General features: G+C 47.5%; 1 protein-coding gene and 1 non-coding gene across 2 annotated transcripts; both read left to right on the top strand.

Moving 5' to 3' along the window:
- The first annotated feature begins 18,262 nt into the window (after nucleotides 1-18,262).
- Nucleotides 18,263-24,935, top strand: LOC125552873 (subtilisin-like protease SBT5.3). Its single transcript, XM_048716576.1, has 11 exons — nucleotides 18,263-18,540; nucleotides 18,652-18,767; nucleotides 18,846-18,943; nucleotides 19,112-19,276; nucleotides 20,582-20,699; nucleotides 22,399-22,945; nucleotides 23,035-23,132; nucleotides 23,222-23,467; nucleotides 23,643-23,757; nucleotides 23,853-24,066; nucleotides 24,154-24,935. The coding sequence occupies exons 1-11, from the start codon at nucleotides 18,277-18,279 to the stop codon at nucleotides 24,753-24,755; spliced, it is 2,583 nt and encodes an 860-aa protein (XP_048572533.1). The 5' UTR covers nucleotides 18,263-18,276; the 3' UTR covers nucleotides 24,756-24,935.
- On the top strand, nucleotides 23,515-23,588 carry TRNAI-AAU. The gene has a single exon. It is a non-coding gene; the product is annotated as a tRNA-Ile (tRNA).
- Nucleotides 24,936-25,157: the final 222 nt, after the last annotated feature.

Raw genomic sequence — 25,157 nt, 5'->3', positions numbered from 1 at the left:
CACAATCTTCTTGCCCTTCTTTTTCGCAAATGGAGTTCTTCTATGGAACAGACGTCCTTTAGCTAGGGTGGTCCTGCTTCTTCTTGTGGTGTGTGCTGCTACTTCATCGTCATCGTCATGTTTGATCTTCGGGTCGCCGTACTTGTCGAAGTCTTGCTCATTGGCTACTCAATCCACTCCGATGATCTTCCTTTTGCCTCTCCTCACGACAACACGACTGGGCTTTGACGGGTCGGTAATGAAGAAGCATTGGTCCACTTGGGAAGCCAGTACCCATGGCTCATTTTTGGTGGTGACGTTTGCGCCCGCGGTCTTGGATTTGGCTTCGGGTATAACCATGGTGGTGAAATACCGGTCTTCTTTTAGGACGCTCTTGACCCATCTGACATGGAACATCGTGACCTTCTCTCCAGCGTAGCTCAGCTCCCAGGTCTCCTTGATCCTTCCGTAGTATCTGTCCTTGTCGTTACTGGTGTAGGATTCCATCGTTACCCCGGAGTTCTGATAACCATCGCTCTTCATGTCCTTGTCCTCGGTGTAGAATGTGTAGCCGTTGATATCGTACGCCTCATAGGTCATCAGGTTGTGCTCGGCGCCCTGTGACAAGGCGAATATGAGTTGTTCTTCCGCGGAAGAATCCTCATGGAAAGGGTACGACAGAAGCTTCTGCTTGAACCAATGCGTGAAACATGAGTTGTGTTCTTTGATTATATCTCCGTCCGTCCTCTGTTGGCCTCGGTCATTGTACGTCTTCTCAATAAAGGTTTTGTGCTCTACCACCCAAGGATCGACCACGTCTATGTGTTGTAGCGCGACTAGGTTTGCTCTTTCAAAGTCGGCGAGTCGACCCTCGAAGTCGACATGCATTTCGCGGCGACCCTCACGGTGACCCCATCCAGCGAGCCTGCCGAGGTGCCTGTTGACGGGCAGACCAACGGGGTTCTCGATGCCTAGATAATTCGTGCAGTAGGAGATGCACTCTTCGGTCAGAAAGCCCCTGGCTATACTTCCCTCTGGACGTGACATGTTGCGAACGTATCCTTTGATGACACCATTCATCCTTTCGAACGGCATCATGCTGTGCAGGAACGTCGGCCCGAGTTGGATGATATCCTCCACGATATGGACCAGCAGATGCACCATAACGTCGAAGAATGCGGGCGGGAAGTACATCTCAAGCTCGCATAGTATCACCACGATCTCTTCCTGTAGCCTTCTGAGTTGCCTCACGCCAATCGAACTTCCGAGAGATGACGTCGAAAAAGTTGCATAGGCCAAATAGCGTTTCACGAACGTGCGCGTCCATGATCCCACGGATTGCAACTGGAAGTATCTGCGTCATCAGCACGTGACAGTCGTGAGACTTCATCCCGCTGAACTTCTGCTTCGCTGGGTCTAGGTATCTGCTTATCTTCCCCGCGTAACCGTAAGGAAGTTTTACTCCTAGAGGCAGGTGAAAAACTGCTCGATCTCCTCCTGACTTAGAGTGAAGCACGCGGGAGGGTAGTCACTTCCAGTCTTCTTGGCCTTTTTGCCTTTGCGACGAGTTTCTATGTCCTGCTTCGCATCATCATCATCATCATCATCATCATCGTCATCATCATCTTTAGTGTGAAGCTCTTGCCTGATGCCCATTGATTTCAAGTCTGCCCTTGCTTTCGGCCCATCTTTGGTCCTCTCTGGCATGTTGAGCAGGGTACAAAGCAGACTCTCGCACACGTTCTTCGTGATATGCATGGCATCAAGGCTGTGAGGCACACGGTGGATCTTCCAGTACGGCAAGTCCCAGAAAACAGACCTTCGTTTTCCATACCTTCAGCAGCAGCTCTGCGCCTTTCGCTTCTTTCCTAGCTCTGGCGCCTTTTGCTTCTTTCCCGGCAGTGGGCATCTTTCCAATTTTTCAACAGCTCGTCTATTTCCTCGCCGCTCCTCGTACACGGGCGTTTTCGGGTTCGGTTTCACCATCGAACAGATCCTTGCGTTTCCTCCACGGGTCATCGTCGCGAAGCCACCTTCGATGTCCCATGAACACGGTTTTCGAAGATCCAGGATCTCTATCTAGCTGGCGATACGTTGTGTCATCCATGCACCTTACGCATCCAGAAAATCCGTGGACTACCTGCCCCGCGAGATATCCGTAACCGAGATAGTCGTGCACCGTGTGAGCAGTGCGGCTCTCATAGGGAAATATTCTTTCTCTGCGGTGCATCCCACGTATTGGCTGGCGTTTTCCACAGCGTGTCTAGCTCCTCTTTCAGCAGCCCCAGATACAGATTGATGTCGTTCCCTGGTTGTTTCGGCCCTTCAATTAGCATACTCATGTGAATGTACTTCCTCTTCATGCACAACCAGGGGGGAAGGTTGTACATCCACACAAACACAGGCCAGGTGCTATGTGTGCTTCTCTGGCTGCCAAACGGATTGACTCCATCGGTGCTCGCGCCCAGCACGATGTTCCTTGGATCCTTCCCAAATTCTGGGTATTCGAAGTTCAACGCTTACCACTGGCTCGCATCCTTAGGGTGACTCAGCATCTTGTATTTTTTATTTATCTCTGGATCATTTCCGTCATATTCCCGCTTCTTCTCCTCCCTATCCGCGTGCCAACGCAGGGAGCTTTGCTACCTTAGGGTCCGCGAAATACCGCTGCAGACGAGGAGTGATCGGAAAGTACCACACCATTTTCGAGGAGCTTTCTTCCTCTTCTTGTATCGAGTGACGCCCACACCGGACATATGGTAGACTCCGCGTGCTCGTCCCGATAAATGATGCAATTGTTCATGCACACATGGTATTTCACGTGCGGTAAATCCAGAGGACACACGATTTTCTTCGCCTCCTCGAAACTGGTCGGGCACTTGTTCCCCTTGGGAAGACGTTCGTGCCAGAATGACATGTTCTCGTCGAAGCATGCGTCGGTCATTTTGAGTTTTACCTTCATCTCCAGAGCCATGAGCGTTACTTTCAGGCGGGTATCCTCGGGCCTGCATCCTTCATACAATGGAGTAACCGCGTCTATCTCCAGTTGATCCAGCTTGGCTTTCTTTCGGGCGGCAGCTCTTGCGTTATCCGTCTGCTTGAGAAGCAGCTCTTGAATATGAGGTCCTGCACCCAGCCTCCATCGTCGTCTGCTCCGGCATCTCATCTTCATGATCATGCCCTTCGTCTTGATCTTCCTCATCATCATGTACGACATCTTCTACATGATGACTGTGTATAGCATCACCGTCGTGATCATGTCCCGGAGATTCTTCGTCTTCTCGCCCGCCCTCGCCGCGGTGGTACTTGTCTTGTTGCCCTTCCTCATTTCTTGCCCGCCCCCATGGACTACTTCATAGTCATCTTCATCACCTTGCCACCGATAGCCATCCATGAAACCACGCAAGAGCAGGTGGTCCCGCACCTGCCCGGAATCCGGGTCCGCAATAAGGCTCTTCAGCTTGCATCTTCGACACGGACATCTTATCTCCGTCTCGTTCTTTTGAAGCATCTCGGCCTTCGCGGAGCTCAAAAACCTATTCACGATGCCTTCAGTCATCGTGCGGACCATGGTCCCTGCGGGGTAGAGCAAAACGATATTTTAGAACCAAGAAAAATTTTGGCATGACCTTCCCTAAAAATAGGACCAAAAAGAATGCATAGTGCCAAAATTCTCGCCTGAAACGAAATGAATCAACATTCCGGCAAAATATTGGCAACTATCGCATTTCAAATACCGGTACCTTGCAAACACAAACATATATGCAACACCACAAACACATGCAACACCACAAACATACATAGATCTAGCTAGGCCACAAAAAGTGCATGTGCACGTTGTTGGAGCGAGCTAGGGAGAAAAAAAGTAGATCTACATCATGAAGATAGCTTTCCCCTTACTTACCTATCAAAAAAAAGGTAATTTCACCACTTAATTTTGATGAATCTATGGTGGAAATGAGGTGAGGAGGAGGAGGCAGCCGAAAGCTTGGAAAAGGAGGTGGAGGGAATGAAGTGGGGAAAATGAGTGGGTAGGTGTGGGGCTGTCCAAAATATCTTGTTGGGATCCCAGGTTACTAATGGCGCACCACCTGCAAATGCGCCATTAGTAACCCTGGTTACTAATGGCGCACCTGCAGGTGGTGCGCCATTAGTAGTTTTGAAGAAAAGTAAAAAATATATATACTAATGGCGCACTTTTACAGGGTGCGCCATTAGTAGTTAAACTAGTAATGGCGCACTGTGAGGCGGTGCGCCATTAGTAGTTTTGCAAAAAAAAGAATAAAAAAAATTCAGTACTGGCGCACTCCATGTCTGTGCGCCATTACTAGTTAGAACTAGTAATGGCGCACCGGTAGGATGCGCCATTAGTATGTATGTAAAAATGAAAAAAAAATATCACTAGTGGTGCACCAGTTTTCTGGTGCGCCATTAGTGTCTTCCACACTAATGGCGCATCACCAACTGTGCGCCATTAGTATATAGTAGTGGCGCACTACTTCCCTGGTGCGCCCATTAGTGTCGATCCTATCTATAGCCCTTTTCCTAGTAGTGGAATGCAAACACAAACATATATGCAACACCACAAACATACATAGATCTAGCTGGGCCACAAAAAGTGCATGTGCACGTTGTTGGAGCGAGCTAGGGAGAAAAAAAGTAGATCTACAACATGAAGATAGCTTTCCCCTTACTTACCTATCAAAAAAAGGTAATTTCACCACTTAATTTTGATGAATCTATGGTGCAAATGAGGTGAGGAGGAGGAGGCAGCCGACAAGCTTGGAGAAGGAGGTGGAGGGAATGAAGTGGGAAAAGTGAGTGTGTAGGTGTGGCTGTCCAAAATATCTAGCTGGTCCCAGGTTACTAATGGCGCACCACACAGCCATGTGCCATTAGTAACCCAACATACTAATGGCGCACCTGCTGCTGATGCACCATTAGAAGTTTTGCAAATATATATATATATATATTCTAATGTCGCACTGTGTTACGGTGCGCCATTAGTAGTTTTGCAAAAAAGGAATAAAAAACAACAGTAGTGGCGCACTATACGGCCGGTGCGCCATTACTAGTTAGCACTAGTAATGGCGCACCGTGCAATGATGCGCCATTAGTATGTTTGGAAAAATAAAAAAAATTAGTTTACTACTGGCGCACCATGTGCCAGGTGCGCCATTAGTGTCTTCCACACTAATGGCGCACCAGCACATGGTGCGCCACTGCTATATAGTAGTGGCGCACCACATGACAGGTGCGCCATTAGTGTCCATTCCATCTATAGCGCTTTTCCTAGTAGTGATTATAAGAGAGTAGAGGGGGAGAAACATTATAAGATCCAACTATAATAGCAAAGCTCGCGATACATCAAGATCGTATCACCTCAAGAACAAGAGAGAGAGAGAGAGAGAGAGAGAGAGAGAGAGAGATCAAACACATAGCTACTGGTACATACCCTCGGCCCCGAGGGAGAACTACTCCCTCCTCGTCATGGAGAGCACCAGGATGATGAAGATGGCCACCGGAGAGGGATTTCCCCCTCCGACAGGGTGCCGGAACGGGTCTAGATTGGTTTTCGATGGCTACGGAGGCTTCCGGCGGCGGAACTCCCGATCTATTGTGCTCCCCGAAGTTTTTAGGGTATATGGGTATATATGGGAGGAAGAAGTACGTCGGTGGACCTCCGAGTTGTCCACCAGGCAGGGGGCGCCCCCCCACCCTCGTGGGAAGCCCGGGACTCTCCTGGTCCAACTCCGATACTCCATGGACTTCTTCTGGTCCAAAAATAATTTCCGTGAAGTTTCAGGTCAATTGGACTCCGTTTGATTTTCCTTTTCTACGATACTCTAAAACAAGGAAAAAACAGAAACTGGCACTGGGCTCTAGGTTAATAGGTTAGTCCCAAAAATCATATAAAATAGCATATAAATGCATATAAAACATCCAAGGTTGATAATATAATAGCATGGAACAATCAAAAATTATAGATACGTTGGAGACGTATCATGTGGTACGGTAAGTAAACCGACTCCAAAACAGTTCTAATGGCATTTTTTCTCCGTTTTGGAATATTTAAGGAAATAGGAAAATAAGAAGCAGACCGAAAAGGGCACGAGGCTTCCACGAGGGTGGAGGGCGCACCCCCTGCCTGGCACCTCGTGCGCTCTCCAGACTCCGTTTTCTTGCACGATACTTCTTTTGGTCGGTAAAAATTCACTATATAATATCCCGAAGGTTTTGACCATCGTATCATGAAAATATCTCCTGTTCTTGTTTCGAGCTGTTTCTGCTGCAGATTCGGAGCAAGATGTCTTCTCAAGAGTCAGTTGGGGAGAGTCGGGTTTGTCATCCGACACCGGGACCAAGAGCAAATAGTGATGCTGACCACTTTGGGCCATCAATGGAAGAAGAGATGGAGGCCGAATTGAAAAGGATAGATGCCATGGAAGAGGATCAAGAAGTTACTTCTTGTTTCCGATCTGGATTCACGATGGGGGAACTACAGAGCTCAGCCATTCCAAACTCGGTCATCCCTTCCAATGTTAGATTTCTTTCTTATGAAAATATGAAAAAGTGTGTTACTTGTTCTCCCGCAGCTATGCAACATCCATGGGTGAAGGGAGCTTTAGCCGTCACTGGCAAGCTCCGAAAAGAAATAATGGGCCTCAAGCAGCAAGTCAATAAGCTTGAAGAAGAGAATCGTATCTTGAGGGGCATCATTGCCAAGAATATCACATCACCACCCCCGAAGAAGGAGACATAAACACATGGGTATGGGCACTCCCCTTGGCAATTGCCAAGCTTGGGGGAGTGCCCCGGTATCGTATCACCATCACACCTTTTATCTTTACCCTTTTTCTTAGTTCGATCCTTTTTATAATATCTTGATCTAGTAGAGTAAAGTTTTAGTATGATCTAGTTCTGATTTTTGCTTTATGATCCTTCTATGTAATCGAGTTTGTGAGCTATATATAATAAAGATTAGTGTTGAGTAAAGGTCTTGATTATTTTGCTATGATCTTGAGGGAATAAAATAAAGAGAAGAAATAAAAAGAAATAAAGAGATCGTATGGATCTTATGGAGAGTAATGAGCTCACATATAGAGAGTATGATGAATAAAAGTTGTTGAGAGTTGACAAACATAGTTTTGGTCATCGTTGCAATTAATAGGAAGTAATAAAGAAAGAGAGGTTCACATATAAATATACTATCTTGGACATATTTTATAATTGTGAGCACTCATTAAGGTATGATATGCTAAAGATTTGATGTTGGACAAGGAAGACAACGTAATGGGTTATGTTTTCTTACATCTGAGATAAATTATATTGTCATGGATCATCCAACATGTTGAGCTTGCCTTTCCTTCTCTTGATAGCCAATTTCTTTGCACCAAGTAGAGATACTACTTGTGCTTCCAAATATCCCTAAACCCGTTTTTGCCATGAGAGTCCACCTATGGATTGAGTAAGATCCTTCAAGTAAGTTGTCATCGGTGCATGCAATAAAACATTGCTCTCTAAATATGTATGACTTATTAGTGTGGAGAAATAAGCTTTATACGATCTTGTGATATGGAAGAAATAAAAGCGACAGACTGCATAATAAAGGTCCATATCACAAGTGGCAATATAAAGTGACGTTCTTTTGCATTAAGATTTTCGTGCATCCAACCATAAAAGCGCATGACAACCTCTGCTTCCCTCTGCGAAGGGCCTATCTTTTATTCTTGTCTTATACTTCATGCAAAGAGTCATGGTGATCTATTCACCTTTCCTTTTTACATTTTATCCTTTGGCAAGCACAATGTGTTGGAAAGATCCTGATATATATAGCTAATTGGATGTGAGTTTTCATGAACTATTATTGTTGACATTACCCTTGAGGTAAAACGTTGGGAGGCAAAACTATAAGCCCCTATCTTTCTCTGTGTCCGAATTAAAACTTCATACCCATAAATATTGCGTGAGTGTTAGCAATTGTGAAAGACTAAATGATAGTTGAGTATGTGGACTTGCTGAAAAGCTCTTATATTGACTCTTTCCTATGTTATGATAAATTGCAATTGCCTCAATGACTGAGATTAGAGTTTGTTGGTTCTCAATGAAGTTTATGATTCATACTTGAAATTGTGATTGAATTGTTACTTTAGCATAAGAGATCATATGACAATATATATATATATGTTCTTGTTCTAAGAATGATCATGATGCCCTCATGTCCGTATTTTATTTTTATCGACACCTCTATCTCTAAACATGTGACATATTTTTCGATTTCGGCTTTCACTTGAGGACAAGCAAGGTCTAAGCTTGGGGGAGTTGACACATCCATTTTGCATCATGCTCTTATATTGATATTTATATTGCATTATGGGCTGTTATTACACATTACGTCACAATTCTTATACCTATTCTCTCTATTACAAGGTTTGCATGAGAGGGGGAATGTCCGGCAGCTTAGAAAAGGAGCAAATATTAAGAGACCTATTCTGCCACATTCTTCCAAAAGTCCTGAAACTTCATGGAGCACGTTTCTAGAATTATATAAAAATATTGGGCGGAAAGAAGTACCAGAGGGGGGCCACCCACCTCCACGAGGGTGGGGGGCGCCCCCCCTGCCTCGTGGGCACCCTGGTGCCCTCTGATGCCATCTTCTGCTATTATAGGGTCTTTGTCCGAGAAAAAAAATCATAAGCTAGCTCACGGGACGAAACTCCGCCGCCACGAGGCGGAACCTTGGCGAACCAATCTAGGGCTCCGGCGAGCTGTTCTGCGGGAAACTTCCCTCTGGGAGGGGGAAATCATCACCATCGTCATCACCAACGATCCTCTCATCGGGAGGGGGTCAATCTCCATCAACATCTTCACCAGCACCATCTCATCTCAAACCCTAGTTCATCTCTTGTATCCAATCTTTGTATCCAAACCTCAGATTGGTACCTGTGGGTTGCTAGTAGTGTTGATTACTCCTTGTAGTTGATGCTAGTTGGTTTACTTGGTGGAAGATCATATGTTCAGATCCATTATGCATATTAATACCCCTCTGATTATGAACATGAATATGCTTTGTGAGTAGTTACGTTTGTTCCTGAGGACATGGGAGAAGTCTTGCTATTAGTAGTCATGTGAATTTGGTATTCGTTCGATATTTTGATGAGATGTATGTTGTCATCCCTCTAGTGGTGTCATGTGAACGTCGACTACATGACACTTCACCATTTTGGGCCTAGAGGGAGGCATTGGGAAGTAATAAGTAGATGATGGGTTGCTAGAGTGACAGAAGCTTAAACCCTAGTTTATGCGTTGCTTCGTAAGGGGCTGATTTGGATCCATATGTTTCATGCTATGGTTAGGTTTACCTTAATACTTCTGTTGTAGTTGCGGATGCTTGCAATAGGGGTTAATCATAAGTGGGATGCTTGTCCAAGTAAGGACAGTACCCAAGCACCGGTCCACCCACATATCAAATTATCAAAGTACCGAACGCGAATCATATGAACGTGATGAAAACTAGCTTGACGATAATTCCCATGTGTCCTCGGGAGCGCTTTCCTTCATATAAGAGTTTTTCCAGGCTTGTCCTTTGCTACAAAAAGGATTGGGCCATCTTGCTGAACCTTATTTACTTTTATTACTTGCTACTCATTACAAATTACCTTATCACAAAACTATCGGTTATCGATAATTTCAGTTCTTGCGGAGAATACCTTACTGAAATCTGCTTATCATTTCCTTCTGCTCCTCGTTGGGTTCGACACTCTTACTTATCGAAAAGGCTACGATAGATCCCCTACACTTGTGGGTCATCATGCACTCTCACTCAAACCAATATCTCTCATAATTGATTCAAGGGATACAAGATTGATTATCAACTTTTCGTCATTGATGTGACATTATGCATTAAAAAATCAATCAGTAATCCAACATGCCTATCACCTCTCTATACGACTATTGTTCATCTTTCGCTGGGCGTGTTTTGAGCTCAAGACTCTCTTGCCATAAATTTCAAGACAACTAAGCGATCTCGCTGCACGGTCCAACCGCACCCGCCTTAAATAGTTCAAGTTGTTCATACCAATGTGACAAGGCGCAACCAAAAGTGACACATATTTAAGATGGAGCTATGTTTGGGAGAACACTAACAACTTGATATTTTAGTGTGAGAGATCACCCTAGAAAATCACGACTACTACACGTCAATCAAGGTGCATGAAATAGGATTAACATCACATGCAATTCATAAAAGTGTGATATGGCATAGCCCCTTTTGTTGGAGAAGTCTGCATCGTCTTCGTGTAGTTTTTGCAAAAAAAAATGTTGTGGCAACCGCTTTCAAGAGAATCAATTTTCATCCATACTTATACGAAAAAGGGTTTCCCCCCGCTTTATATTATGAAGCAAACATCACCACAAAACAACTGAGACACCGATACAGACACAAGCCACCACCGCACATGACGAACACACCCAAGGCAAGATACAAAGGTGTCGGGCACTGCTACCTCTTGAGCACTACATTGGTTTTCCCTTGAAGAGGAAAGGGTGATGCAGCAAAGTAGCGTAAGTATTTCCCTCAGTTTTTGAGAACCAAGGTATCAATCCAGTAGGAGGCCACACCGCAAGTCCCTCGTACCTACACAAACAAATAAGAACCTCGCAACCAACGCGATAAAGGGGTTGTCAATCCCTTCACGGTCAGTTACGAGAGTGAGATCTGATAGAGATGATAAGATAATATTTTTGGTATTTTTATGATAAAGATTAAAAGTAAAGATTGCAAAATAAAAGGTAATAAAAATAGCTTGTTGATCGGAAGATTAATATGAGGGAGAATAGACCCCGGGGCCATAGGTTTCACTAGTGGCTTCTCTCAAGATAGCATAAGTATTACGGTGGGTGAACGAATTACTGTCGAGCAATTGATAGAAAAGCGAATAATTATGAGAATATCTAGGCATGATCATGTATATAGGCATCACGTCCGTGACAAGTAGACCGACTCCTGCCTGCATCTACTACTATTACTCCACACATCGACCGCTATCCAGCATGCATCTAGAGTATTAAGTTCATAAGAACAGAGTAACGCATTAGGTAAGATGACATGATGTAGAGGGATAAACTCAAGCAATATGATATAAACCCCATCTTTTTATCCTCGATGGCAACAATACAATACGTGTCTTTTCCCTTTCTGTCACTGGGATCGAGCACTGCAAGATTGAACCCAAAGCTAAGCACTTCTCCATTGCAAGAAAGATCAATCTAGTAGGCCAAACCAAACTGATAATTCGAAGAGACTTGCAAAGATAACCAAAAATGCATAAAAGATTTCAGAGAAGAATCAAATATTGTTCATAGATAGACTTGATCATAAACCCACAATTCATCGATTCTCGACAAACACACCGCAAAAAGAGTTACATCAAATAGATCTCCAAGAAGATTGAGGAGAACTTTGTATTGAGATCCAAAGAGCGAGAAGAAGCCATCTAGCTAATAACTATGGACCCGAAGGTCTGAAGTAAACTACTCACACATCATCGGAGGGGCCATGGAGTTGATGTAGAGGCCCTCCGTGATAGATGCCCCCTCCGGTGGTGCTCCGGAAAAGGCCCCAAGATGGGATCTCTTGGGTACAGAAGGTTGCGGCGGTGGAAATAGGGTTTCTGGTGCTCCTCGATGTTTTCAGGGTATATGAGTATATATATATAGGAGGAAGAAGTAGGTCGGTTGAGCCACGAGGGGCCCACGAGGGGGGAGGGCGCGCCCAAGGGGGTAGGCACGCCCCCCTGCCTTGTGGACTCCTCATTCCGTTTCTTGACGTCCACTCCAAGTCCTCTGGATCACGTTTGTTCCAAAAATCATGTTTCCGAAGGTTTCATTCCGTTTGGATTCCGTTTGATATTCCTTTTCTATGAAACACTAAAATAGACAAAAAACATCAATTTGCACTGGGCCTTGGGTTAGTAGGTTAATCCCAAAAATAATATAGAAGTGTAAAATAAATCCCATTAACATCCAAAACAGGTAATATAATAGCATGGAACAATCAAAAATTATAGATACGTTGGAGACGTATCAAGCACCGACACACCACCCCACCGACAACCAAGCAAACTACAATGTGCGAAGAGGACAACTTGGTGCCGATGGGGATCTCCACCATGAGCAACCACAACGGAGAGGTGAGGCGGACCACAATGAGGCTAGGATTCCAAAACGGTGCCTCCCAGAAGGGTACGACCACAGATAGCCGCCACCGCCCGATCCTGAAGATCAAGTTTTCACCCGAAACAAGACGGACGGAATGGGAACGTCGCGACAGAGCCTTCATGAAGGATACGACGCCCACGAACGCCGCCACCGTCGGCCAGAACAAGGGTTGGACAGGTGATATACCCCAGCGTTCACATCCCTCCGTCGCACCCTAGCCTCGCCAACCACCCGCAACCAAGCCACCCGCATGGCCAAGGATGCCTGCCCGCACTTGAGACGCAAGTTCCACCCACGAACTCCACGCCTCCCGCTGCCCGGGCCGCCGCCCGACACTCAGACCTCCCCAAGACCAGCAAAGCGGCCGACTTTGGTCCAAAGGGACGCCCACGACCGACGAAACCGCAGCTCATGTCCCGCGTTGAACTTCGTCAGAGTTGGCGCCGCACACAAGCGGACGGGGAATGGGGCGAAGGTGGAGCGGATGCATCCACGACCGGCACATCCCAGTGTCGGCGACGGGCAGCCCTAGCGACAGCGCCGCCCGTCTCTCCCACCAATGACCCCACCGAACACACGCGGTGCCGCCCCGCCGCGGTGGTCGAAGCAACCCCACGCAAGGCCACCAATGCCGACCCGTCCATCGGCCAGGAGACCCAGAAGATCACCGCCTGCCGCCAAGACTGCTCACCGGGAGGCCCGTCCACGCCGCTCGCCAACATCCACCCACCGGAGCCGGCACGAGGTCGGCCAGCACGTCTGCCAAGTCCACCGTTGTTGCGCCACCACCCCTACCAGTCGCCAGCCGAGGTAAGAGCGGCCGCCCGCAACCAAGTCGCACCAGACCTGCACCCCTGGCCAGGACGGATTTGAAGCCACCGCCGCCGCCCGGAGCAGCAGCCGCTGCCGTCCCTCCAGCGTGCACCGCCAGATCAGGCCGGAGAGGCCCGATTCACACTAGCCGCAGTCGCCGCACCACAAGCGCCCGCCCCGCCGTTGCCACCAGGACGCTGCGCCGCCGTGCCACTGGCCCCCGCCATAATCCAGTGCCTCCGGGCAAGAGGCTGGCCCGCGCCTGCCGAAGTCCGCACGGAAGGGAAGGAAGGCCTCGCCGCCCGCCCTTGCCGGTCGGGCTTTGCCCGGCGGCGGCGAGGGAGGAAGCCGAGAAAGGGAGGTAGGAGAGGTGGCTGCTAGGGTTCCCCCCGGCGGCGCCCGCGGGAGCGCCACGGGAAGGAGGAAGGAGGGAGGATTAACCTCCACTCGTTCAACTACGTCCTCATTTGGTGGGAGCAAGTCATTCTTCATCCATACTTATCGTCGTAGCAACCAGAAATGCTTTCTTCAAAAAATCAAGAATGTTTTCTAATTCATAAAAGTGTGATGTGTCATAGCTCCTTTAGTTGGAGAAGTCTGTGTCCTCTTGGAGCAGGTTTAGCAATGGCAGCCATTTTCTGCTATCATGGCAGCAGTTTTCAGCCAAATCTTTTGTCATGGTAGGAAGAAAAAACTCTAAAAAAATACATGAGTGTTGTGAGAGATGTTGTAAACTCTTTTGAAATTCATGAAAACTTAATGAAATTATGTGAATAATTTTAAAAATCAAAATTTTTTGGAACTTTTGTGAACGGTTTCTAAATTCTTTGGCTTTTTAAATTGAAAAACATTTTTTAAATTCATGAACTTTTAGGTTCATGAAAACTTTAACATTGATGGACTGTTTTCCAAGTTTGTGAACTTTTAAAAAAATTGCTATCATTTTTTTCAAATCCATTAATTTTTTTCACATTCAAAACATTATTTCAAATATCTATTTTTAAAAATTTCATGAATTTTGTTTCAAACTTGTGAACGTTTATCAAACATGTAAATATTTTTCATTCAAAAATATATTTTTCAAATGCATGAACGTTTTGAAAATTCATGAATATTGTTTTTCAAATTTATGAACTTTTTTGAATGCAAACTTTAAGTCTGTAATAAAGTGATACTCGATTATTTTTCTTAATGAAGCCAGACAACCTAGTAGTACTCCTAATGAATCACAAGCTAAGCTAGGTAAACACTAATGGGTCCTGACCCATACCGTTTTGCGCGCGCCAACACGACGAATCTGGGCGCTTGAAGCCTAGACTATTTGCCGCCCGAGGGCGCCAACGTTTTGCTTCCTTTTTTCGTTTACGTATCTTATTTTATTTTTAAATTTTGGTTCATTTTTATGTTTTCTTCTCTTTATTGAGTATTATATAAAAGGTTCACCACATATTACAAAATAAATTCATTGTATATTAAGGAAAATGTTCACCATATATTATAAAAAAGTTTACCATGCATTATAAAAAAAATCATCGTATATTAAGACATTGCTCAACTTATACTACAAAATTTTCGTTGTGTATTTAAAAGAAATCTATTGTATTTTAAGAAATTGCTCAGCTCATACTACAAAATGTTCATTGTGTACTTGAACTTTGTTCAGTATTGTTCTGCCAAAAGGTTTGCAGTATTTTAGAAAGTGTTCAATGTATATTACAAAAAATTTCAATGTGTATCCGGAAATTGTTCAGCATATATATTCATAAGCTGCTCGAAACAAGAGTCGAAAAAAAACCAGGCTGGTACAGTTAATCGGTTGGTGTTTTCCGCAAAAAAAAAAACGGATGGTGCCCTACCATTTTTCTACAGTACCGGAACACTACAGTGTCTCTACATTGCCTTTTTTTAGTTAAACTGCAAACACCCTCGCCCAGTTCGAGCGCCCCTGTGCGAAGCCAGAGCTCCTTGATGCACACTGGCGTCCTATTGGGACTCTCTATATTTTTTTATTTTTTATTTTGAGGATTGACTCTCCATCTTAGTGGAGGCTCCGCTTTGTAAGGTACGATGGGCCTGGCTGTTCTGGCAAGCTTGCCTGTGTAGCGTTTGCATTTCTAGTTGGCTTATGTTATCCTTGATTTTTTGGTCAGTTCTTCTCAAAGAAAAAGCGAATGTTGAATGTTTTTTTACGTATATATATTTAAAAGATATTTCATATTTATTAAAAAAGATCAATGCATACTTAAGAATATCTCACCATATATTAAAAAAGTTCACCAATTATTAAATAAATGTTCATCATATATTAGGAATGTTTATTGTAAAAGAAACCTATAAAAAAGAAAGATGGAAAATAAGTAAAAAGAAAAAGAAAAAACCAAAAGCCAAAAGGTATCAGAAAAAAAAAGAACAGAAAATTAAAATCTACATAAACCAGAATAAATACCAAAAGCAAAACAACACATAAATTGAAAAGACAAATAAAACAAATGAAAGAAGGACAAACTAGAAAAACAAACGCAAAACCATAAAAAGAAAATAAAAACCATTTTTTTAACAATGCCATGTGCCGGCCTGGGGGTTTTTTTTTTTGAGACAATGCCGGCCTGGGGGTGAGCACCCGCATGCGTCGTGTCAACTATTCGCCGCCTTCGGGCTTCGATTAGGAATAGCCGGGGAAGCGCTCCCCCTGCTCTCGCTCGGCTATGAGTGTGTTGGGTCCAGCTTGCATGAGTTCGGTAGGCCGAAGCCAAATGGGAGGCCCATATCTTAGCAGGGCCAGTTATGAGAACACATAGGTTGTTCGCGCCTAAGTTTTTATGTCTATTATTTACATGTATACATCTTAATCTTGATTTATCATCATTTAAGATGCCCCAAATTATCTCTTAGGAGTAGAAGGTGTATTTAATCTTAGCCATGTTGGTCATAAGTAGTGATTTTGTTCATTTGTGGCAATTTATTTTGATGTGTCAAAAATGAAAAGGTTTTAAATATACTTAGCAATTACTCCCTTTGTTCCTTTATACGAGGTGTATTTATTTTTTGAAAAAATTCACAATGTAAGATGTATTTCTTCCCATTCCTCAGAAATCCATTTTTAGCCCTTCAGAGAAAAGGAAAGTATCCCTCACCCGATTGTCTGTGTCTCTTCTTGTAGCAAAAGAAGGAAAATATCCTCTCTCGCTTGCATGTACTCCTATTTCTTAATTTCGTAGACTAGTTGATTTACTCCCTCCATGAATTTGTTTTTTGAAAAGTCAAATTTGTGCATGTTTGATCAACTTTTTTGAAAAATATATCAATATCCACAATACCAAATTTATATCATTTGATCCATCATGATAAGTAGTTTCATATTTTATCTAATAGATATTGTGGATGTAGATATTTTATTCTATAATCTTGGTCAAACTTTCAAATGATTGACTTGAATGGAAATCAATACACCTTATATTCTGGAACAGAGGGAGTACTTGCCACTAACCAATAAATTTGCCAAGGGTAATTTTTTCCTAACTTCTTTATATTTATGTGCCTTGGTCACTGTGCTGAAAAAAAAACCTTATGTAAAGAAACAGAGGGAGTATTATGTAATATAGATGGTGGTAAAAGACCACTTCTAGTTTTATACCGTACCACAAATGGATCGTATGGCTAGATGTATCTTCATGCTTTTGTCATGCAACCTCTAAAGCTAGAGAGATGATTTACAAATAAAATGTTTGTATTTTACGGAAAAAATTGTTAAGATGTCATGTGTTCATAATATATTTGTAATCACATATGCTATCAATACAAACTAGATTCTGAAGTGAAACTTAGTAGAACAAAAAAGAAACTCGCACATACGAAACACCCCAGAATCACTATGAAGATGAAATGAATGATTGTGTGTAGATTAGATTGCTCACAAACAAGAACACAACGGAGAAGAGAGTTGGTGAAGTGAGTTGATGCCGATTCCCCACTGCTAGGATTTCTAAGCTCCCAACCGCAAGAATTATTCCCTCGCACGAAAGATCAAATGTATGATCTCTCTGCCGGTATCCACATGTGTTGCAATAGTGGACCTCTTATTCCTGTGTGACTCTTTTCCTTCGTTATACTTTACAAAACCCGAAGCAAGACTTATCGGCATCCCTGTGAAACAACTCTTGATCAATGTGCACCGTTATCCTCGTTGCCTGTTTTGTTATCTTTTCTCATTTCCCTATTTCAACATCTCATGATTATATCACATTGTGTCTAGCCAGACGACGATGGATGTTGTAATACCGTGATAATATCTTTCTATTAATTTTCCATTTTTATTAAATTTCTTACTTATCATGATGTGTTAATGATGCGTTATTTTTTTCCTTGTTTGTGCACATACGTCAAAAAATCTCATATCAAATATCAGTATTATTAATTATTCTTTTGTCATTCCCTTATTTATTATGAGCCATCAATGAAATATTATTTCATTTCTTATTTGAACGAGATGAAGATTACAGAATTAATATCATTAATTAACCACATTACTAGTATACATCAATTATGTATTTATTTCCTTACCGATTTGTATCCATTGGTGGAGAAGCAACCATCATGAAGACCACCAACTCTCGTCAATAGTAATTTGTTTCATTTATATTCCTTACTAATCACCACATAGGAGTATTATTTTCATCCTTATTTGTGCACGACGAAAAGTCGGAATTAACCCTATGCGGTCACTTTTTCTGTTTTTTCACCATTTAGGGTCGGCATGAACCCATTATCAGGAACCAAGGTCTAGGGATACACGAACTACTCTCCTCTGTTTTGGTTCCCTGCGTGTCACCACATGATGTACGCTCGAACCGAAATGCGCTCTCTATATTATGAAGAAAACGCCATTTTCCAAACAAACTCTGAGCAAACGCAACAACAACCCATAGGTGGCCGGTGGAACGTTACTGCAGAACATAAATAGCAGCAGCATCCAAAAATCTCTCCAAATGGATATGCAGTATTCAAGAGTTGGCATCTATCCATGACACGAGCCGAGCACATCACTCGCTCATCATCGCCATATCTTGAGTTAAAACCTGCCAAAAAGGCTTCCGTATGCCACCACAGCCGAGGGAGGGTGCTGCGGAAATAATAACTGAACCGAAAGGCACGCCGCTGCTCCTGGCCAAAAGGCCCTTTTGGCGCACACAAAAGCTCCCACACTTTCAGTTACAGAGAGAAGAGAGAGGACAAAACTCGCCCCCCACGCCGCTATAAAAAACCATCATGAAGACCAGGCACATTCCTTCCCAAGTACCCATTGCCTCGCAGCGCCCCAAGAACCGACCCCGGCCCCGAATCCATCCCCAATCCCCTCTCGACAACAACAATCATCCAGTACTCAGTGCACCGTCGGAAAAGGAGATGCGCGGCAGCATGCGTTCCTCCGTGAAGAAGAGGAGCCCCCGTGCTCCTCCTCCTCTTGCTCCGGTGCTCCTGCTGGTCTGCGGCCTCGCGCTGCTGCAGCGCCCGGCCTCTGCCGAGATAAAGGCGAGTGGAGCGGCCGGTGGCTGGCTGCTAGCTCTTGGCCATCTTCTTCTTGGTTCGCTTCTCCTCGTGTTTTACTCCAGCTGGTGGTAAAGGTTTGCCGATTTGCTGCAGTCGTATGTTGTGTACCTCGGATGCCACTCGCATGGCAGAGAGGGCGCGGCGCTCGCCTCCAACCAGGAACGCGCCAAGAACTCCCACTACCAGTTCTTGGGCTCCGTCCTGGGAAGGTAAGTGAGTCGAATCCAAGCACCCTCCAGCCGATCACTGCAAACTTGTAGATTAACATCTGGAGGCAATCCATGCAGCGAGGAGAAGGCGCAGGACGCCATCTTCTACTCCTACACCAGGTACATCAATGGCTTCGCCGCCACGCTGGAGGAGGAAGACGCAATGCAGATCTCAAGTGCGTCTCAACTCTTCATCGTCTTATTCTTCGCTTGTCTTCTTCCTGCACTACTGGATAATTTATATTTCCATCTACACGGCGCTTGCATGTGGTTTTTGCTGGGTGTGGGATTCTGTTTTCGATGGGTTCTTGGTATTAAGCCGTGTGTTTACGCTGCGCGTGCAGAGCACCCGAGCGTCGTCTCTGTTTTCCCCAACAGAGGGCATAAGCTGCACACCACCCGGTCATGGGAGTTCCTCGGGATGGAGAAGGACGGCCGGGTGAGGCCCGACTCCATCTGGGCCAAGGCAAGGTACGGCGACGGCGTCATCATCGGCAACCTAGACACCGGTACGTACATGATCTCTTCGCCGTGTTTCACAAATTATTACTCGCCGAGTCAGCCGGTGCTGATCATTTTGGGCCCAAGAACTTGAAAAATGCCACCCGGTGGTGAGATTCACTCCATTTCTTGACGTCAGTACAGTAGTAAATGGCCATCCCTCTCAGCAGTATAGAGTAGAGTAGACACTGTAAATGGATCAGACCAAAACAGCGGTCCAGTTTCTGGCACGGCTCGACCCGACCCGTGTAGGTGTAGCGTATAGGCACCAGGCAGGCAGCCGGTGCCTGCGCTCTGTGCAGCGGGTGTGTGCGGTGCGGTGCACGCAGAGCGCGCAGGCGCAGCCGCTGCCTGCGACTGCATTGCAATCGGAATCGAGAATCTGACCCAGACGCACAGCGGTTTCGGCTTTTGGCCTCCCGTGTTCCTGGTGGATGGATGGCAGGCTCGCCGCTGAGGAACGATTTATCACGGCCCTGCGCTTGCCTTGAGCCGGTTTTTTATGAGCCGTTGGGACTCGGAACTACCACGGCCGTAGTTCAAAGGCCGCTTGGGTCCTAGCAGTGCAGGTGTCAGAAAATCTCATTGGTGCCACTGGTATTTTTACGATCTCCTTGGAGGCAAATGTTTCATCTTGTTTTTCTCGAGAAAATGTTATCTCGTTCTTCAAGTGAAAATGGTGCTAACAGGGTTGCAACCGCCCGATGAAGTACCTAGGCCTCCTTTGGTTTATATGATAGAAAAATCATAGGAATAGGAAAGCTATAGAAAATGAGATGACATGTATATAAAATCCTATGAATAGGAATAGAAAAGAAGAAACTCTTTGATTTACATTATATAATTTTTTTTATTCAGTTTAGTCTAATGTTTATTTTTCTATAAAATGTGAAGGATAGTAAGAATTCCTTCACAGGAATAGGAGGGTTCTAAAGAAATTTTCCCTATACAAATTCTATCCTATGAGATTACTACAAAATTCCTACACACCAAAAGAAAAGAGGCCCTAGTCTGTTACTGTGAGTGAGGGACAGGGCAGCGTTCAAAGCGTGCATCACAAGTCCACTCCTCCACGCGGGGCTGCTGCTGCTTGGCGCGCTTGCACAGGTCGGGCGAGGGCGACAGGCCCGGCGTCGTCGACAGGGAATCCGGGACGCCGAGTCAAATCCCTCCTCATCCACGGCCCCCGGCTCCGGCGACCACGCTACTCCTGCTACTATACCACGCAGCGCGGGGCCACCGCCCGGCATGCACGCACGCACGCATGCATGTGACTGAAACTAACTTATGTTTACACCGGTTCATGCATGCAGGGGTGTGGCCGGAGGCCGGCAGCTTCAGCGACGACGGCATGGGCCCGGTGCCGGCGCGGTGGCGGGGCGTCTGCCACGACCAGTCCTCCTCCGACGACGCCCAGGTCCGCTGCAACAGGTCCGTCCGTGCGCGCGTTTCCCTCCTCCTCCCCTCCGTTTCTCCTTTGCTTGCACTCTAGAGTAAGTATACCGTCTGCACTGCAGCTAGCGGCTGCTCACGCCGCACGGGCACACGGCCCTCCGTGCCTCCATGCGTCGCCTCGGGCGCGGCGGTTCAAGCTCTGTAGTACGTGCGTTATCCCGACGTGGTTTGGTTTTTGTCCGGGCGTTGGTTGGTTCGTGTTGTTTAGCGTTTCGCCAACGTGGGCTTGACTTGACCACTGTCGCTGTGCAATGTACAGGGCTTTGTAGAGCGTAAACTAACTATTACCCCACCTACTGGCTGTCTTCTTTAGTGACAAGAGGTCGACTGCGGTTCGAGAGACATGTCTTGACCTAACTAAGATTTGTCCCATAAGTTCAGGCAAGTGCCTATGGGCTATGGTTATTTTAAGCAACGATCTCGACATGCCGTGCCCTAGGACTTGGAGCCAGGCTAGTAGTATACACTTGTGCCTCTTCTGATTCTGAATAATAGGCTTAAACTGAAGTAGAGTTGTGCTGGCCTAATCAGGCTACGAACGGGCAGTGCATCAGTGGTAAATGCTCATGCTAACAATGTCTGAAACCGCTGGAACTGTGCAACATAACCACAAGAAAAAGTCAGCCATGCCCATGCAAGTTTCAGACACATGGTATTGGCATTGCACTATTGCCGGTGTGCCGCCATGCTAACAAGGTGCGAAATGGAAAATAAACTAAAACAAAAAACCTCTAGCACTGCACTGTACTAGCGCACTAGCATGCTTGCCTCTGCACAAACGTGCCTCTCCTGCCCTCCTTTCCGCTGAGCATCTGCCCCTACCAGTAGTCCACCAGTCCACGCCGCGAGGCATGCATGTGAGCGAGCGTAGGCAGGGGGCAGAGCTCGCATCCTCAACAGATCGATGGCACCTTTCCGCTGTTGGCTGCCAGGGTCAGTGTGGTGGCGCCACAGATTGCAGCCATGATTCAGCTTCAAAATTAGAGCCCGACTCAACTGCATGCATCCCGGCCTACCAGAGAGATTTCCTCCGTCTCTCTGCCCTGCGCTTTCCCATGATTACATGTTGCCCCGGGCATCGTGCTTGTCCCTACGCATCCCCTGTTTGCATCCAGCTCGATCGGCCTGCTTCAGGTACCGTATCGATCCACGAGCAGCTGATGAGCAAGCCGCTAGGCACCACGCTCTTCGTTCAGACCTCCGAAAAGCTCCAAAAGGGCGCCCTGGTCCACGCACAGCGCAAGCTTGGCTTCGCTCTCCACCCTTTCTGCGTCGGGGTCCATGCATGGCTCCTGCGCGAGCTTACCATGTGATGTGCGATCATCTGCCGCGGCTAGGGCCAGGCCAACCCGCTCGCTCGACAACCTATAATGCAGCGTGCCTGATGAAACGCAGTCGCGGGAGGAAACATGCCAAGAGTGCGATCTTGTCCGCATGCACGCACGCTAGGACCATCCTCATCACACCGAGGAAATTCCTCCTTCAAATCACCCGTTGGCTTCTGCTCCTCCAAGCAAGATTCTCCTGGAAACATCATGGTGTTGCTGATAGTTAGTACACAATTATTAGCTTAACCTTTCAAGCGGCTCATCATGGCGTCTCATGCACGGCGTTGACGTGAACTGTGGCTGTGAATCGTGATTGTGATTGTGATGAGCGCGCGCGCCGCATGCAGGAAGCTGATCGGCGCGCGGTACTTCAACAAGGGGTACGCGGCGACGGTGGGGCGGGCGGGCGCGGGCGCGAGCCCGAGCCCGGCCAGCACGCGGGACAGCGACGGCCACGGCACGCACACGCTGTCCACCGCCGCGGGCCGCTTCGTGCCGGGCGCCAACCTGTTCGGCTACGGCAACGGCACGGCCAAGGGCGGCGCCCCCGGCGCGCGCGTCGCGGCGTACAAGGTGTGCTGGCGCCCCGTCAACGGCAGCGAGTGCTTCGACGCCGACATCATCGCCGCCTTCGACGCCGCCATCCACGACGGCGTGGACGTCCTCTCCGTCTCCCTCGGCGGCGCGCCCACGGAGTACTTCAGGGACGGCGTCGCCATCGGGTCGTTCCACGCCGTCAGGAACGGCGTCACCGTGGTCTCCTCGGCGGGGAACTCCGGGCCCGGGGCCGGCACGGTGTCGAACACCGCGCCGTGGCTCGTCACCGTCGGGGCCAGCACCATGGACCGCGAGTTCCCGGCGTACCTGGTCCTCGGCAACAAGAAGCAGATCAAAGTATGTTGCTTCTGCCCGAGTTATCTTCAGTCGAGTCTGCTATGTGTCCATCTCTCCCGTGGTAATGTAACACTTTATCTTTTGCTCAGGGACAGAGCCTGTCGCCGGTGCCCCTGCCTGCCAACAAGCATTACCGGCTGATCAGCTCTGTAGAAGCCAAGGCAGAAGATGCAACAGTGGCCCAAGCGTAAGAAAACACGATCAAATTGCTGCTGAAATTTACTTGCAATGATTTGTCAGAGATGAAACTGTAACCATGTTATGTTATCATTGCAGGCAATTGTGCATCGAGGGGTCGCTGGACAAGAAGAAAGTGAGGGGGAAGATCGTGGTGTGCATGCGAGGGAAGAACGCGCGAGTGGAGAAAGGCGAGGCGGTGCATCGTGCCGGCGGGGTCGGGCTGGTGCTGGCGAACGACGAGGCCACCGGGAACGAGATGATCGCCGACGCGCACGTGCTCCCGGCCACCCACATCACCTACTCTGACGGAGTCGCGCTGCTCGCCTACTTGAATTCAACCAGGTATGATCTCAGATATGTTATAATTGTTTCGACGTCACTACCAACAGGGCCTATTAGCTCAGCTGGTTAGAGCGTCGTGCTAATAACGCGAAGGTCACAGGTTCGAGACCTGTATGGGCCAATCGTTTTTTTGCTCGACCATTTTTTGAATCCACAACATCAAAATGTCATGCAGGTCTGCGTCGGGCTACATCACCCTGCCAAACACCGCGCTGGAGACGAAGCCGGCGCCGTTCATGGCCGCCTTCTCCTCTCAGGGCCCAAACACGGTCACTCCCCAGATCCTCAAGGTCCGTCCGGCTTTTCTCTCACCAACTCGCTCGTGCCTTAATAATCGTCTAGTAACATCACAACCATGCTGAGCATCTTACCATATGTGTCGCAGCCCGACATCACCGCGCCGGGGGTGAGCATCCTGGCGGCGTTCACCGGCCTGGCCGGCCCGACCGGCCTCACCTTCGACAGCCGCCGCGTCCTCTTCAACTCCGAGTCCGGCACCTCCATGTCCTGTCCGCACGTCGCCGGCATCGCCGGCCTCCTCAAGGCCCTCCACCCCGACTGGAGCCCCGCCGCCATCAAGTCCGCCATCATGACCACCGGTACAAATTAACGTGACATTTCAGACCAATCTCTTGCTGCTGCCGCGCGCTGACAAAAAGAGTTGTCGTCGTTTTGGCCTTGTGCAGCCAGGGTGCAGGACAACACGCGGAGGCCGATGAGCAACTCGTCGTTCCTGCGCGCCACGCCCTTCGCCTACGGCGCCGGCCACGTGCAGCCCAACCGCGCCGCCGACCCGGGCCTCGTCTACGACACCAACGCCACGGACTACCTCCACTTCCTCTGCGCGCTGGGCTACAACTCCACCGTGATCGGCACGTTCATGGGCGGCCCGCGCGCCTGCCCGGAGACGCCGCGGAGGCCGGAGGACCTCAACTACCCGTCCGTCACGGTGCCCCACATGTCCGCCTCCGGCGAGCCGCGCACCGTCACGAGGCGGGTGCGGAACGTGGGCGCGGCGCCGGCGGCGTACGACGTGCGGGTCCGCGCGCCGCGCGGCGTGTCCGTGACCGTGCGCCCGAGCCGGCTGGAGTTCGCCGCGGCCGGGGAGGAGAAGGAGTTCGCCGTGACGTTCAGGGCCAGGACGGGGCGTTTCTTGCCCGGCGAGTACGTGTTCGGGCAGATCGTGTGGTCGGACGGCGCCGGGCGCCGCCGCCACCGCGTCAGGAGCCCCGTCGTCGTCAGGGTCGCCGGCCGTAGGACGGGAAAAACCAGTGTCCCCGTCGCCTGACGAGCTTCCTTCGTTAGGATCCGTTTGGTTATTCTATTAGCAAACGATGCACTGAACAAAGAAGTTCGGTCCGTCGACAAGAAAGGTGTCAATATGTGGCAGTACTAGACTGTTCTTTGAGCGGTTAATGAAGTTGGATTTGGATGTACTTCATCACAGAGGAAAAAAACGTTGGAAGTACTTCTCTATCTCTACTCAACAAACTTAAGATTGGGCGTCATCTCTACTATCTCTATTATACCTACACTAAAACAAATCTCTACTATGCCTTGTAAATTAGAGTTGGTGATGGTGGTGATAAATTCACTCCTCACTTCACACATATCTCTCCCGTCTATCTACAAAATGCATGATGCATCAGACCCGACGTGTTTGGTAGACTGCAGCAACTGGGCCAGGCTG

Source organism: Triticum urartu, chromosome 4 (genome assembly GCF_003073215.2).
Source record: "Triticum urartu cultivar G1812 chromosome 4, Tu2.1, whole genome shotgun sequence".
Classification (NCBI taxonomy): domain Eukaryota; kingdom Viridiplantae; phylum Streptophyta; class Magnoliopsida; order Poales; family Poaceae; genus Triticum; species Triticum urartu.
Note: the sequence above shows the minus strand (reverse complement) of the source record. Positions and strands in the feature narration are given on the sequence as shown.

Excerpts from the sequence above, each read along its gene's own strand:
- LOC125552873 (XM_048716576.1), top strand. The coding sequence starts at position 18,277 with ATGAAGACCAGGCACATTCCTTCCCAAGTACCCATTGCCTCGCAGCGC. Across the intron at positions 18,768-18,845 it reads TTGGGCTCCGTCCTGGGAAG|CGAGGAGAAGGCGCAGGACG; the intron begins GTAAGTGAGTCG and ends CAATCCATGCAG. Across the intron at positions 23,468-23,642 it reads GCCTACTTGAATTCAACCAG|GTCTGCGTCGGGCTACATCA; the intron begins GTATGATCTCAG and ends AATGTCATGCAG.